General features: G+C 46.4%; 1 protein-coding gene across 1 annotated transcript in view; it reads left to right on the top strand.

Annotated features, from left to right (window-relative positions):
- Positions 1–517: 517 nt before the first annotated feature.
- Positions 518–16,004, top strand: part of atrn (attractin) — a gene marked incomplete at its 5' end in the record, with an annotated part of 253,285 nt that continues 237,798 nt past the window's right edge. Inside the window, 1 exon segment of the mRNA XM_080750193.1 lies at positions 518–819. Coding sequence (XP_080606319.1) covers positions 518–819 — 302 coding nt within the window.

Below are 16,004 nucleotides of genomic sequence, written 5' to 3'. Positions count from 1 at the left end.
CCTGGCATATCTTTTCAAATGGGGGGTCCGCGGGATAATAAAGCGTAAATTTGGGGGTCCTCCTTGACATTAAAATGTTTGAGAACCACTGACACACACTCACATTTATCATTTTCAATGTACAGGTAGGTAGTCTTTCATTTGTAGCGCCGCGCTGCGCTGCCTCCTCGTCCAGCCAATCGCTGCGCGCTTCCTCCGCCTCACGTCACGTCCGCATGTCAATATGCGGCTCCTGGGCGCAGAGCAGCGGTGGGAAGCAGCAGAGTAGAGAGGAACCCACCACCGCTTTAAAGATGGAAACCAAGTAACCCATTAACCCAGTCACAACAAAGAGCCTCCCGCACGGCCTCCTCATCACACAACCAGCGACAGCGTTTCACGGACAGAAGCAGCTGCTCCACAACACAACAACACAACCGGCCTGGGATTAAACACGGAGCGACTAGCCTGCCTGCACTGTGCGAGCAGCCTAGCAGCCATCTTTTTACAGTGAGGAGGAGGAGGTAGGAGGAGGAGAATGGACGGGGCGACGCGGCGGCGGCGGAGGGCCTCCTCCTGCTCGGGCTTCTTCTTTAATAACGGCCGGACTCGGAGCCTGTACGGCCGCGGTCTGACGGAGACCTGGTGGAGCCCCCGCTGCTGGAGCACCGTGCTGCTGCTGGCCGCCGTGTCGCTGCTCGCCGGGCTGCCCGCTCTCGGCCAGGCGAAGGAATGCGACAAGGCGTGCATGAACGGCCAGTGCAACGCCGCCACCGGCGGCTGCCTGTGCTTCCCAGGCTGGGTCGGGGACCAATGCCAGCACTGCGGAGGCAGATTCAGGTACACACTACACAGCCACTTTAGTACCAACCTTACCACACCGTTCACGTTCAAGTGTCACTGTGAAGTGCTGCTTTGCATTGCATTACACACACACACACACACACACACACACACACACACACACACACACACACACACACACACACACACACACACACACACAGGTTGTTCTGTATCAGTGTGTGTAGTGTAATCTGTATCAGTGTGTGTAGTCAGTGTAATCTTTGCCTAGTCTAATGTCAGTCCCTGGCTCATCCAGATTCTAGTGCAATCATCACTCACACACACACACACACACACACACACACACACACACACACACACACACACACACACACACACACACACACACAGGTTGTTCTGTATCAGTGTGTAGTCTGTGTAATCTTTGCCTAGTCTAATGTCAGTCCCTGGCTCATCCAGATTCGAGTGCAATCATCATCACACACACACACACACACACACACACACACACACACACACACACACACACACACACACACACACACACACACACACACACACAGGTTGTTCTGTATCAGTGTGTAATCTTTGCCTATAGTCTAGTCAGTGTCAGTCTCCTCTGCCTCATCCAGACTCTATACAGTCCAGATTGCACAGTCAGGGATGCAGTCAGAGCATAGCAGTGCACAGACAGCACACAGACACCACTAGGCCAGCTAGCACTGTGGTTGGTATATTATTGACGTTTTAGTTTCAGTTCGATCCAAACCACTGCATGGATGATGGACTGTGGTTGATGTAAGCATGTGGCAGCATGTACTCTCTGCCTGCCAGCATCTGTGACACATTTCGTCTCATCACACACACAGGCAAATCAATCCGGCTCAACTTTACTTTGAGGTGACATGTTGCATTGTAATAGTCCGTGTGTTTACTATCGTTTTAAATGTGCACACAACACAACACAACACACCACTCTCTTTCTCACACACACACACACACACACACACACACACACACACACACACACACACACACACACACACACCACCGCTTACTGTTGATAACCAGGTGAAGGTGAGTGCCCTGAGGAGTGGAGAGTCGTATTGGTTCAAGATAAGGCTCTAAAAGTGGGATAGGCAAGATTATGTCTTATTAGCCCTGCAAGCTAACGTTTCTTTTACCATCCTGAGTTGGCCTAAAATTAATTAGTTCTCAGTTGCACACACAAATTGGGTTACAGCAAGGCCACTTGTCTGACTGTATGGGCGTATATTCTTGAAGAGGACATGTTCGCACTGCAGTAGGGATGGGACGATAAGCGATATTGTCATTTATCGTGATAAAAAACACTCGCGATAATCGTATTGTGGAGATTTAATTGTCTCCACCAGCCGAAGGCTGAGGGAGAGTATGTTTTCCCCTCCGTCCGTCCGTCCGTGTGTCCGCCCGTGCGTCCGTCCGTGCGTCCGTGCGTCCTCGCAGTTTGTGAACAGCTAATCTCAGTCACCGTTGGCCCGATCGCTGCCAAACTGAGCACACACACTCCCTGGATGCCAATCTAGAACCTCTGCCCCACATTTTTCAAATCAGCCTCATGGTGGCGCTATAACAGGCCGATTTGTGTGGCCTGGTTGTTACCAGCTAATCTCCGGCGCCGTTGGCCCGATCGCTGCCAAACTGAGCACACACACTCCCTGGATGCTAATTCAGAACATCTGCCCCACATTTTTTAAATCAGCCTCATGGTGGCGCTATAACAGGCCGATTTGTGTGGCCTGGTGGAGACCTGTGCTCGGAAGAGCACTGCTTCTAGTTTATTATGATATCGTCCTCCGTCATGCACTGGGATCAATTCACCTTTTATTTGCCAAGCTGCATATCCTTACCAGTTAATCCCTCTGTTGGTAAAACGTACTTATAATATACATACTTGATGCAGTCTTTTTTTTTCACTCTCTACCAAATCTCTTTGCCAAAAAATAGCCGATCTACAAGCTCACATTCTGAGCTTGCTTTTCTTTGGCAAATGTTCCGCCCCAGGATAATGGATGTTGGGAATATTTCGATTATCGTAAATCGCGATGTCTTTGGTCACAATAATCGTGATATGAAATGTTTATATCGTCCCATCCCTAGTCCTTGCTGATGGGGAGAATCAGAGATGCTTGTTGCTGCTCTTGTCAGAGAGAGAGGGAGGAGAGAGTGGATAGAAGACCAGCAGAAAGTCTTGCTGTGGGGTGGTTGTCAGGACAGTAGACAGGACTGTTTGTAGTAGTCCTTGCTCCTGGCTTGCAGGAATACTATACAGATAAACGTCAATACTGGACTGGTATAAAAATGCTCTAAACTAGGCCGATCTACAAGCTCACGGCACGTCGCAACTAACGTCGTCTTCGTGACTGTCATATTTGAGGCTGTGGATGAAGGTTGATGAAGATTTATTTTATTTTGTATTAATTCACTAGTAGCCTCCCAACATATCCGTATCTATCATCAGCTGTCTCACATTCAGGATGGACCATTACCTTTTTCATGGCCTTAGCATCCTTGATTCGTCATGACTCGTTTTTCAACCCAAAGGGGGAATATTATATCTCAGACTGTAATGTCTCCACCTGTTTGTTAGCTGGCCGATCTCATTCCCAGATAGTGATGAGCTGGCACGCTGCGTGGCTATAACTCAAGCCCACCGCTGTGTGTACAGCAGCCCATATAGCCACTCCAGGCCCCACTGCTAACCTTATTGGCTTTTTTGGTGAACTTTGATGGTGTTGATCTTTACCGATTTAGCGCTCTCTGTCCCATCACTGTCAGCTTGGTGATGTAAACCGGTCTTACAGCAACAGCACAGGACATCAGGGCCTGGATGGACCGAGAGAAGGACTGACAAACAGCTAGACCCTGCTAGGTAGGGATGGGGCGATATGAAAATGTCATGTCAAGATATCGCGATAATCAAAATATGCCCAACATCCAGTATCCTGGGGGCGGATCATTTGCCAAACAATTGCAGATCTACAAGCTCACAACACATCGCAATCCATAGATCGTCTATTTTTGGCAAAGAGATTTGGTAGAGTGAAAAAATTAAAAAAGACTATCAAGTACGTTATTTCCATGTCCGTCCAAGGGTTTAAATCGTACCAGATATGCAGCTCGGCAAATAAAAGGTGAATTGATCCCAGTGCATGGCAGAGGATAATTCCACGATAAATTTAAATCTCCACGATATTGTGACTGTTTATTTTATCATGATAATAACGATTATCGTCCCATCCCTATTCCCTAGGCCTAGACCCTGCACACTTATGAAGTGTCCGAACTCGGCTGAGAGTGAAGCAGTGACTCTTTACAGTCTTCTCTCCTTTGAAGAACTCGAGGATAGTGTTATCTGTAAAGGCCAGAGCAGAGGTTGAAATGCTTGTACTTGGTTCTCAAGAAATGTTTAGGGCATAGTGCCCTTTTGGTATTGGTAATGGGTTCTGTTGTGTTATAGTCAGAGTGCAAAAGGGGAAATCAAAGGCACTTAAGAATCCGGAAAGTCTTTAAAAGATAGGCCTACATTTTGCACATAGGTTATGTCTGCTATGTGTTAAGATTGCACGGAGGAGATGGACAGTTAAAATGAGTTGGAGAGGACAGATGATGATCTGAAACATGGGTCAAGAAGTGTAGAATTTGGAACCATGGATGCAATTAGGTCTCTGTCTATCATCTATCTATGTGGTATGTGTGCTAACGCGTCACCTGTAATACATGCCATTTAGTTTATCTCCATTGTGTTGAAAAGTGAAGTGAGAGAGTAAAAAAGAAAATAAAACACGTCTCTGTATTATCAGTAAGTGTGGGGTTATCTGATATGACCTTGCCCTTGTAGCTAAAATGGGAAGGTTAGTGTTTGTTATTAGGAGGTGAGGTGACGTGCTCATTTCCTGACATATTAACTCAGGCAGGTTTTACAAGCGCTGGTTATGTGATGTCTCATCTTGACTGTTGTTTGGTCAAGTGAGACAAAGAGAGATTCGCACAAGCTTCAACTTGCAGAACAAAGCTGCATGTCTGGCTCTTCACTGTTCATCCAGGGCATGCATGATGATCTATCCTGGTCTAAAAGCGTGGCCTCAGAATTCATACCTTCCCTTCACCTAGAACTTCTTGTGCAATGCAGGGATCCGTTTTGTACTGTTCACTCAATGGACTATGCTACCATGTTCCCTAAAGCAGGGGTTCCCAAACCTTTTTGTCTCAGGGCACCCCATAAATATTTTTTTTAATCCGAGGCACCCCTACATTATAATTTTCACTCCAAGCACCTTATATTTATGGCATATCGTCGTTGTCGGGTGGAAACCTTGTATGTCCAAAACCATTCGTTTTGTATTTATCATTTATAAAACTAGAAGCTGTTCGGGCGGCCCAGCGTCTAGTCGGCGACCTGGCCAACTCGGAACAATGTAAATAGGGAATGAATGCCCCGCCCTTTAATGCAAACCCCATTATACCTGTTTTCATAGGACCCGTTTTGACCATTTGTCTGCCTGTGTCCATTTATGCCCATATATGGAGATATCTGTATCTGTCTGTCTGTCGGTGTCCGTTTTATGTCTATATATGGAGATCACTGCAGTTATAGTTCTGGGTCCATTTTATGCCCATATATGCCCATATATGGAGATATCTGTCTATCTGCGTCCATTTTATGCCCATATATGGAGATCTCTGTATCTGTCTGTCTGTGTCCCTTTTATGCCCGTATATGGAGATCTTTGTGATTCTGCATCCATTGTATGCCCATATATGCCATATATGGAGATATCTGTTTATCTGCGTCCATTTTATGCCCATATATGAGATTTCTGTCGCTTTTTCAAACAGATGGTCAAAACGGGTCCTATGACAACAGGTATAGATCTTTGACCATCTGTTTGCCTGTGTCCATTTATGCCCATATATGGAGATATCTGTATTTGTCTGTCTGCATCCATTTTATGCCCATATATGGAGATCTATGCAGACACAGTGCCAGTTCCGGAAAATCCTGATGTCAGACATCAGAATCCGAACCTTTCGTGCTGGTTCCAGAAAATCGTGTATCGGGTCGGGTCGAGGCCGAGCACTGCACTACCTGCTGCGGTGGGGAACGCACGTGCCGAATTTGAAATAGGGAATGAATGCCCCACCCTTTAATGCAAACCCCATGAATGCCCCACCCTTTAATGCAAACCCCAATATACCTGTTGTCATAGGACCCGTTTTGACCATCTTTTTGTCTTTGTCCACTTATGCCCATATATGAAGATCTCTGCACACACAGTACCGGTTGCGGAAAACTCTGATGTCAGACTTTATGCCCATATCTGGAGAACGCGCGTGCCGGTGGGAAGAAGGGTTCTCGAGATACGCGGATTACATACATACATACACATTCACAGAGATTTTGTGTTGACTCATGTGGCGTACGTGATGTCAGAGCCTTTTATGAAGTGATGTCACAATGACTCAGCGCTTGCGCCGATTTCCTCCGGAACAGCCTGATGTCAACAATCAGCTCCGCATAAGGAGATTCCGAACGTTTCGCGCCGGTTTCGGAAAACCGCGACTCGGGTCGGGTCGAGGCCCGGCACTGCACTCCGCGCGGCGGCGGGGAACGCGCGTGCCAAATCTGAAGCCGGTGGGACGAACGGTTCTCGAGATACGCGGATTACAAACAAACAGACAGAGATTTGTCGCATTTATAGATAGATGTACTAAACTAGTGAAAACAGCAGATCTACAAGCACACAACGCCTCGCAATGCGAGGCGTTGTGTGCTTGTAGATCGGCTGTTTTCACTAGTTTTGTGCGACAGTCTTTTATGATGAAGCAGGGCTTTGCTTTACCAAAAGACGTACACATTTGAAACTTAGAGATACAAGGTTTCTGCCCGTCAGTGACGATATTTAGTGATTATGTTGCGAGGAAAATGCTGAAATATTAGCCATTTTGGTTAGAACTGACTGAAAATAACTTTGTACTTAAAGTTTCCAAATAAATTCCAAATATCATCAAATTATCTCGTGGCACCCCTGGACTGCCGTCACGGCACCCCAGGGTGCCCCGTCACCCACTTTGAAAACCCCTGCCCTAAAGAACAGTAACCCCCCCGGCTCCACCGGGCGCGTCGAGCGTCGCGTCAACGTTGGGAACGCTCCCGTTTTAATTAATGAAGGGTGCTCCACTGCCGACGTCAACGTCAGCGTCGGACGCTCAAATTCGCCCCTGTTCATTTTTTGACGCCGTCCGACGCCGGCACGACGCCGTCATTTTGGTGGAGCCCTAGGGTAAAGTAGCCGCAACTTGAAACACTAAATTTCTTGTTGAATCTAAAGTTGCAATCTCAACCATTGACAGCCCATACATCCAAGATGAAAAGTCGTTTCTGAATGATTGAATTAAACAACATTAAGCTCACCAACATTGCAGCTGTACTGAAAGACTCTTATCTATCTGCAACAAAACAACCTCTTTCTATCTGCAAAGTGTTTGTTTCATAAAAATCCACCATAGACATGTTATGAGTTACTTTCTGTAGCGATGGCCACAGCGTGAATGACAAAGTCGTCAAAACGATAGTGAAGTGATCTCCAAAGTACAAACTAAAAAGCAGTTATAATTTCAAGATATGAGTATTTGAATTGGCCAGACTAGCAATAGAATACAACAGAACTTGAAATGAAGCATGGCTTGGCTTGGCACACACACATTCAGTGAAAGCTGTTCAGAAATTGAGGGAACACCCCATATATTGTTGTGCATTGCGTGTTTCTAAAATCACATATTGGGACATGGTCTAAAAATAAACTTCAGTCTTGGGATTCTTTTTGGCTTTAACTCCTGCATAACATGTCTATGGTGGACTTTTATGAGACAAACACTTTAGATAGAAAGAAAAGAGGATAATTCAAGCTTTCAGTGCAACTGGAATGTTGGTGAGTTTAATGTTGTTTAATACAATCAGATAGGACTTTTCTGTTTGGATGTATAGACTGTCAATGGTTGAGGTTGCAACTCTAGATTCAAGATATTAAAAGAAATTGAGTTGCAAATTGCGTCTACTAGAAAAGGGAGTTTAAAAAAGCTTCTAAAAGTAATGTTTTTTGTTTTGTTGTTTGTGTGATGACGACCTGTGAATTGTTGTCGTATGCTGAATATCACTTTATCTTATTGTTGTCATGGTGGGGATATTCCGAGCGATCTGGTTTTGTTTAGTCTGTCCTGTTTGTTCTGTGTTGTGCCCTGGACTGTTTTCCTTCCTCGGTTGGAAACAGGAGTTGTTTTGTTCTATTATTCTATGTTTTCACTATTTATTGTTAATTATCATTGTTGCTGTTGGTGCTGTTGTTGTTGGTGGTGTTTTTGTTCTTGAAGTTGTGAACTATGAGTTATGTATGCAGTTTAGTATGAGGTTGTATGTACTGTATATTTACATAAATATTATTTACTTATATGTATTATTATTAATAATTATCATAATACAAATGTAAGTAAATACATATATTGCATTGTATTTATATAGCACATTTCAAAACGAAGTTACAAAACACTTTTCCCCACAAGAACATTTTGTAACAACATGACATAAAACAACAACCTCTGCCCCCTGTCTGTCTTATAGTGCCTTATAGTACTTCTATTAGGCTAACAGTGATTGTTCACGAACTGTACTCTTCTCTGATCCCAAGATTTGCCTGAAATTCAGAGTGGACTTGTTTTGTTTTCGAGGGTCAAAATGTGCCCGTACTGTTTTTGGAGAGCGTGTGTGTATGGGATGGGGGGTGAGACTGGTGTGAGGCCGTGTTTAGCATACAGACAATGCCGCCTCACAAGGCCCCGGTTGAAAGCTTGTAAGAACGGCCTCTATGGTGGTATTCTGCCAAGGAGTGCCAAGATTGGAGTCAGGACTAATGGGCCAGTGGAGCTCCACGCACCGTAGCACCGACATGACAGGCGGAGGAACACTGTACATGCTGTACGTTTTTGGAACCTCGCCCCTCTGAGAAAAGAGATGTGATCTGGATTCAGAGTTAAAGCATTAAGACTGGGAACACATTATTAGGCATTATTACTTTAAACCGTTATTTTATGCTTTAACTATAAAAAAATAGCAAATCTACAAGCTCACTGCGTGGCATTGAGTGCCACACTGCGAGCTAGTAGATCTGCTATTAGTTGATATGCAAAGGTTTTTGAAAAAACGCATGTTTCTATGTCAGTGGCTCTCAAATGTTTTCATGTCAAGGACGCCAAGAATTATGTATTTGGCCGCCGGCAAAAAATATATCTCAAAATATTATGTATCGGGGACCCCCCCCAGAAGCAAATATTTGAGTTGCAAATGTTCGCTTTAAAAAAGATGTATTCAAAGATTTGTTAATAACAAGCTTGCAGCGCGGCACTAAGTGCTGGGCTGCGAGCTTGTATATCTGCTATTTATTTTATAGTTAAAGCATTCAGATTCAGATTCAGATTCAGATTCCTTTATTTACCATTGTGTATCACACATAGGAATTTGCTTTGGTAACATACCAGTGTGCATTCAATATTTTTTTCACAGATAACATGAAAAACAACAAACACAAAACAACACCGTGCAGAAATAAATAATAAATAATATAAATAAAGTGCAGTAGTGTTCAATAGTGCAACATATTGCTGATGTCCCTAAGGGGCAAGGGAAAAAGGGAAACCAGCGTCATCCAGCAGCCTGGCAGCTGAGGGGAAAAAACTGTTTTTGTGGCGCTCTGTCTTGGCCCCTAGGTGCCGCATCCTTCTCCCAGAGGGGAGCAGGGTGAGGAGGCCGTGACCAGGGTGGGAGGGGTCGGCCATGATCTTTCTTGCCCTCCTCAGCGCCCTGGAGTCGTGCAGGGACTTGAGGGAGGGCAGGGGACGGCCAATCACCCTCTCTGCAGAGCGTATCACCCGCTGCAGCTTGACCAGGTCTTTTGCGCATGCAGCGGGGAACCAAGTGATGATAGAGTGAGTGAGGATGGACTCTATGATGGCCGTGTAGAACTGCGTCATCATGGCCCTCGACAGTCTGTATTTACGCAGCTGCCGAAGAAAGTACATCCTTTGCTGGGCCTTTCTCAGGAGGGCAGTGATATTGAGTTCCCACTTCAGGTCCCTGGAGATGATCATCCCCAGGAACTTGCAGGACTCAACATAGTCCACCTGAGTGCCACCCAGCATGATGGGAAGGGGCGGGGCTGGGTCCTTCCGGAAGTCCACCACCATCTCCACTGTCTTAAGGGCATTTAGCTCCAGGTTGTTAATTTCACACCAGCTTCGCAGCCGCTCGATCTCCCCCCTGTAGGCCGACTCGTCCCCCTTGGAGATGAGGCCCACCAAGGTGGTGTCGTCAGCAAACTTGAGGAGCTTGACCGACGGGTGGAGGGAAACACAGCTGTTGGTGTACAGGGAAAACAGTAGTGGGGACAGGACACAGCCCTGCGGGGAACCGGTGCTGGTGGACCTGGAGCTGGAAATGTTCTTCCCCAGCTTCACCCGCTGCGACCTGTTGGTTAAAAAGTCCGTAATCCACTTGCGAGTGGAGGCAGGCACTTGCAGCAGGGACAGCTGGTGCTCCAGGATGGATGGTAGGATGGTGTTGAAGGCCGAACTGAAGTCGACGAACAGGATCCTGGCATAGCTGCCGGTAGTGTCCAGATGTTTTAGAGTGTGGTACAGAGCCATGTTCACGGCGTCCTCCGTGGATCTATTCGCTCTGTACGCGAACTGCAGCGGGTCCAGCACAGGATCAGTAATGCCCTTCAGATGGGCCAGGACAAGGCGCTCCAGGACCTTCATGACCACAGAGGTCAGGGCGACGGGTCTATAGTCATTTAGGCCTGTGACCTTGGCCTTCTTGGGGACGGGAATGATGGTCGAGGCCTTGAAGCATGCTGGTACCTGACCGAGCTCCAGCGAGGTGTTAAAGATGTTGGTGAACACCGGGGCGAGCTGGTCAGCACAGTGCTTCAGGACGGAGGGGGAGACAGAATCCGGGCCGGACGCCTTCCGGGGGTTCTGGCTCCTGAACAGCAGCTTAACCTCTCTCTCTGTGACAGTGAGAGGTGGTGGGGTTGGGGGGGAGAAGAGTGGTTGTGTCCGGGGGGGGTGGAGGGGGAGGGCAGGGGGGAAACTCTCCCTCTCAAAGCGGCAGTAAAACTCATTGAGCTCGTTGGCGAGAGGGAGGTTGTCAGACGCCTGTGGGGACCTGGACTTATAGTTGGTGATGGTTTTAAGTCCTTTCCAGACAGAGGAGGAGTTCCCCTCAGAGAGCTGCTGCCGCAGTTTCTCCGAGAAGCGGTGTTTCGCCTCCCTCACCGCTTTAGCAAACTCGTACTTGGCTCGCCTGAACAAGGCCACGTCGCCGCTACGCCTGGCCACCTCCTTCTCCGACCGCAGCCTCCTGAGATGGGCTGAAAACCAGGGCTTGTCGTTGTTGTAGATCTTCCTGTAGCGGAGGGGGACACACACCTCCTCGCCGAGGCTGATGAATGATGTCACAGTGTCCGTGTATTCATCCAGGTTGTTTCCAGCCTCAGGCCCCGCCCACTCAACAAAGTCCTGGTCACAGCCCGCACTCTCCAGCCAGGCACAGAGTCGCTCACTTGCCTCACTGGACCACACTCTGAAACTCCGCACTACAGGTTTTGATATTTTTAATCTCTGCCTGTAGCGAGGGATCAGATGGATGAGATGGTGATCACCCCTGCCCAGAGCAGCACGTTGGACAGAATGGTATGCCTGCGGGATGGTACAGTAGCAGTGATCAAGAATGTTCTCACCCCTAGTAGCACATGTGACTTGCTGTCTGTATTTAGGGAGAGCCCGACTCAGATGAGCCTGGTTGAAGTCCCCAAGCACCACAGCAAAACTGTCCGGGTATTTACGTTCCGCCCCCGTCAGCTGTTCTGCTAGTGTATCCACTGCTGCGGTGACGTCAGCATCCGGAGGAATGTAAACACACACGAGGAGGAACGCGTTAAACTCACGGGGAGAATAGAATGGGCGACAGAGGATGAAAAGCATTTCAATTGCAGGAGAACAGTAATAAAATAATGGTTAAAGTGGTCTTAATGGGTTAAGCATTCCAGTTTGAGCTGTGCAGATGCAGAATCGAGCCATTGTCACAAAGGCAATGCTTTACCCTTCTCTGAGCAAGTAAGGGAATGGAACCGAACCCTAAACCCTGGCTGTCCCAGTGCCAGGCCCCAGTTATTTAGGCAATTGATTTTCTGCCCTTTGAGCTACATAGTGAACTAGAAGCAGTGCTCTTCCGAGCACAGGTCTCCACCAGGGTGTGCGTCCTGGCGGTACTACTGTATAATAGGCCAATGTAAAAAGGGTGGCATATGTTCGTCACCTTAGATCTTTCATGGCAATCGGACACTGCATGCATGATTTGAAGCATTGTGTTCCAGAAATGTGTTTTGCTAAAGTCTACCTGCTGGTGGCGCTATAACAGCCCAATGTGAAAAAGGTAGCATTTGTTCCTTGACCTAGTGGGAATATGTGTGGCAAATTTCACGGTAATCGCAAGCTGCGTTGATGATTTGAGGCATTTTGTTCAAAAATGGAGCAATCCTGCAAACTTTGGAAGCTAATATTAGCCAATCAGGATGGAATATGACAGATCGGACTTGATCACATGACTATAGAGATACTGTGTACCAATTTGCGTGATTTTTGGATAAAATCTCAAGGAGTAATATCCAAAGATGTGTTTTACATAAGTCGGCCCAAAGGTGGCGCTATAAAAGGCTGATGTGAAAAATGCAGGGCAAAGGTTTATCCTTAGCCTCTAGGGAGTGCGCTTACAAAGTTTGAAACTGATCGGTGGAGTTATAGGTAAAACCACAAATGGGCCTGTTATAGCGCCACCATGAGGCTGATTTCAAAAATTTGAAGTGGCATTTCTTCCTCGACCTAGTGGGAACGTGTGTGCGCGATTTCGTGATAATTGCACTTTGCGTTTGGGATTTGAGGCATTTTGATCAAAACGGCTCAATCCTACAAACTTTGGAAGCCAATCTTAGCCAATCAGGATGGAATATGAAAAATCGGACAAATCCATATCGATCACATGACTGTCGAGATACTGCCTACCGATTTGTAGGATTTTTGGACAAAATCTGTAAGAGTAGTGCACAGAAATGTGTCTTGCGAACATCGGCCACTAGGTGGCGCTAGAAAAGGCCCATTTGAAAAATTTAGGGCAGAGATTCTAGATTGGCATCCAGGGAATGTGTGTGCTCACTTTGGCAGCGTCCGGGCCAACGGCGACTGAGATTAGCTGCACACAAACTGCGAGGACACACGGACGCACGCACGGACGGACGGACGCACGCACGCACGGACACACGGACGGACGAAGGGGAAAACATACTCTCCCCCATGCCTTCGGCTGGTGGAGACAATGAAACCACTAATCCTGGCAGTGTTGGGGCCATGCAGTGCCCATCGAGTTAGAGAGGACCAGCCTAAGTCTATTGGGTTGGTGTGATTCATCCTGTACTACAACAGTACATTTCTTACAGTTTATGCCAGGGGTATTCAACGTCTCAGGCCAAGGACCCCTTAGTTGAGAGAGAGATGAAGCAGGGACCCCCCACAACTTTTTCGTAGATACCGTATAGTTTCAGTGTATTTTGGATTCTTGTCAATTTGTGTTTTCAGATATTTATCCACTTGAACCGTCAATACTTAAACTTGGCCTTTCACTCTGTACTTAGTCTGCTCTTTTCCCCCTCTACACCAAACCTCTTTGCTGAAAATAGCCGATCTACAAGCTCACAAAGCCTCGCAGCGCGAGGCGTCGTGAGCTTGTAGATCTGCTATTTTTGGCTCAAGTTCTCAGAATATCTACGCTAGGGTTCAAATGGTTAATATAAAAAAAGGAGAAAAACGTTTCTATCACAAAAAGATTTGGAGGACCCCCTGCAGTAACTCTGAGGACCCCCTAGAGGTCCCGGACCCCCTGTTGAAGACACATGCTGTACTACAAAAGCACATGCGCACATTTCTGACAGTTTATGCACATTTTGAAAAGCAGTTCATGCCTCGTTAATATAACTCATAATCATGCATGTCCATAACGTTCTCTTATTGTTGGTATGGAAGTCAGGTCACAGTCATACCCTTGCATTCCTTCTTTTTGATCAGATGATGACCGCAGAGGGAAATCTCACGGTGTGTTGTTGGCGCAATGGGCACAAAGACCCAAGGGTGGGGGTTTTTTTCCGAGCGAGGGTACAAAATTCTAATTTGCCTGGATTGGTTTGATTTGTGGCAGCAGAGAGAAATGAGCTTGGGGGGGTTTTTCGTTATTTTATTTTTCCCCCCAGAGAGTACAGCGTTGTGAATAAACGCCTTGTCCAAATCCACTTAACAACGTAGTAGCAGCCCGTCTAGTTGCACAGCCCTGTTCATTTCATTAACCACCTCTCCCCTCAAACTGCAGCCCCACACTAACCCACCCTCCATCCCCAGTGCAATTAATGTCTAAGGCAGCAGTAAATAATGAATCATTTGACTTCCAAGGGGCATTAGGCTATAGGCGAGCTAATATATCACAGAGACTGGTTTTTAGCAAACTCCTTCTGTTGGTGCCGTGGCTGCACAAAGCATGGCTAAAACAACAATATTGATTATATTCCCTTAACGACACATGCTGCTGATGGTAATTGCGCTTTTGATAGTTTGGGGAACTTAATCGATTTACTGTATTTTCTGCGTGTACTGTTAAGTTATCAACCGTTTTCAGTGACAGTGGGGCCTTCGAACCATGTGAAAAGCATAATTATTGCAGATTAAGTATGTTATGTTAGCATTCCAATAAACTGATCGATAACCGCGGAAATGAAGATCATGATCTATATGATATTACGCAGACTGTCTGTCCACGGGTCTGTCTTGGGAGGCTGGGTGTTGGGTCTTATATCACATGTTACCCTCGGGTAAGAGTCTTCTCGGTTCCCCAGCTTGCACATTCTGCTGATCCACAGACTACAGTATATAGTCTCTCACTCTCTCTCCCTCTTATTAAATGCGATAAAACAAAATCTAGCCTGTAAACCAGTCGAAAATAATAAGTGATTTAGCCTCTTGCTAGCGTGAGCTGCTGGTTTTGATGGTCCCTCCCTAGCCTCCTCCCCTGAACTCTTCTGATGCCCAGGAGACTGCCGACACCCATTCTCCCTCGCTGACATACTCTTGTCTCACCTCACACCGTTGATTGGTTTGATTGCTTTGTTGACCCGACCATGGGTCAAGGGCCTGTCCCACCCATCCCTTCACAGCAGGACTGTAGATGCTACATTGGACACTTTTGGAAGCTGCAGGTGCCGTTGGCAGCCATGTTGACACCAGAACCATCCCTTGTGGCTGTTGCTAAGTAACCAGGGATCATTTTCATTTCTGTTCCAACTGATGGTCAGAATGTTGTGGACCTGTGTGGAGATGTTGCACTACACTGTGTGTTTTACAGTAGGTGGAGGTCGACCCATTTAGGCCTAGAATTGTTATATTCTAGGCCTATTCTAGGTTATTGATATATGCTATTTTTGAAAAATCGTGAAAGTTAGAATTTTGACCCGATTCTATAAGTGTCTTAAGATATTTTGAAAAAACTGTGTTTCTATGTCAGCAATCTGGCCAGCCATCGTCAAAGAAAAGGTCCTTTTCACCTAACTGGAGCTCAGTTAGTCTGTTCTTAAGAGACTACTATGTCAGTGGTTCTTAAACCTTTTCATGTGAAGGACTCCCAAAATTATATGTATTTGGCCACGGACCCGCCATCTCAAAATATCTAGTTCCAGGGACCCCCAGAAGCAAAATTTGAGTTACAAACGTTCGCTTTGAAAATACATAAAGTCAAAGATTTGCACACGTTTTCACAACTTTTTCAAAAATAGCAGATCTACAAGCTCGCAGCGCGGCACTTCTCGGTGCCGCGCTGTGAGCTTGTATATCTGCTATTTTTCACTGGTTAAAGCATTCAATAATCCTAGGCCTAAATGGGTAATGTTTGTGACATTGTTCGGAATACTTGTATGTGTTGCCTTCTATATTTTGGCCCATGTGATGGTTGTTTTGTGATGGCTGGGTTGAGCTTGTATGCAGATTAAGAAAACATGAATATGAAAATCAACATCTGTTGCTTAGCGGTTGAA

Source organism: Nannobrachium achirus (genome assembly GCF_963921795.1).
Source record: "Nannobrachium achirus genome assembly, chromosome: 20".
Lineage (NCBI taxonomy): Eukaryota > Metazoa > Chordata > Actinopteri > Myctophiformes > Myctophidae > Nannobrachium > Nannobrachium achirus.
This window is presented reverse-complemented; position numbering and strand designations above follow the sequence as displayed.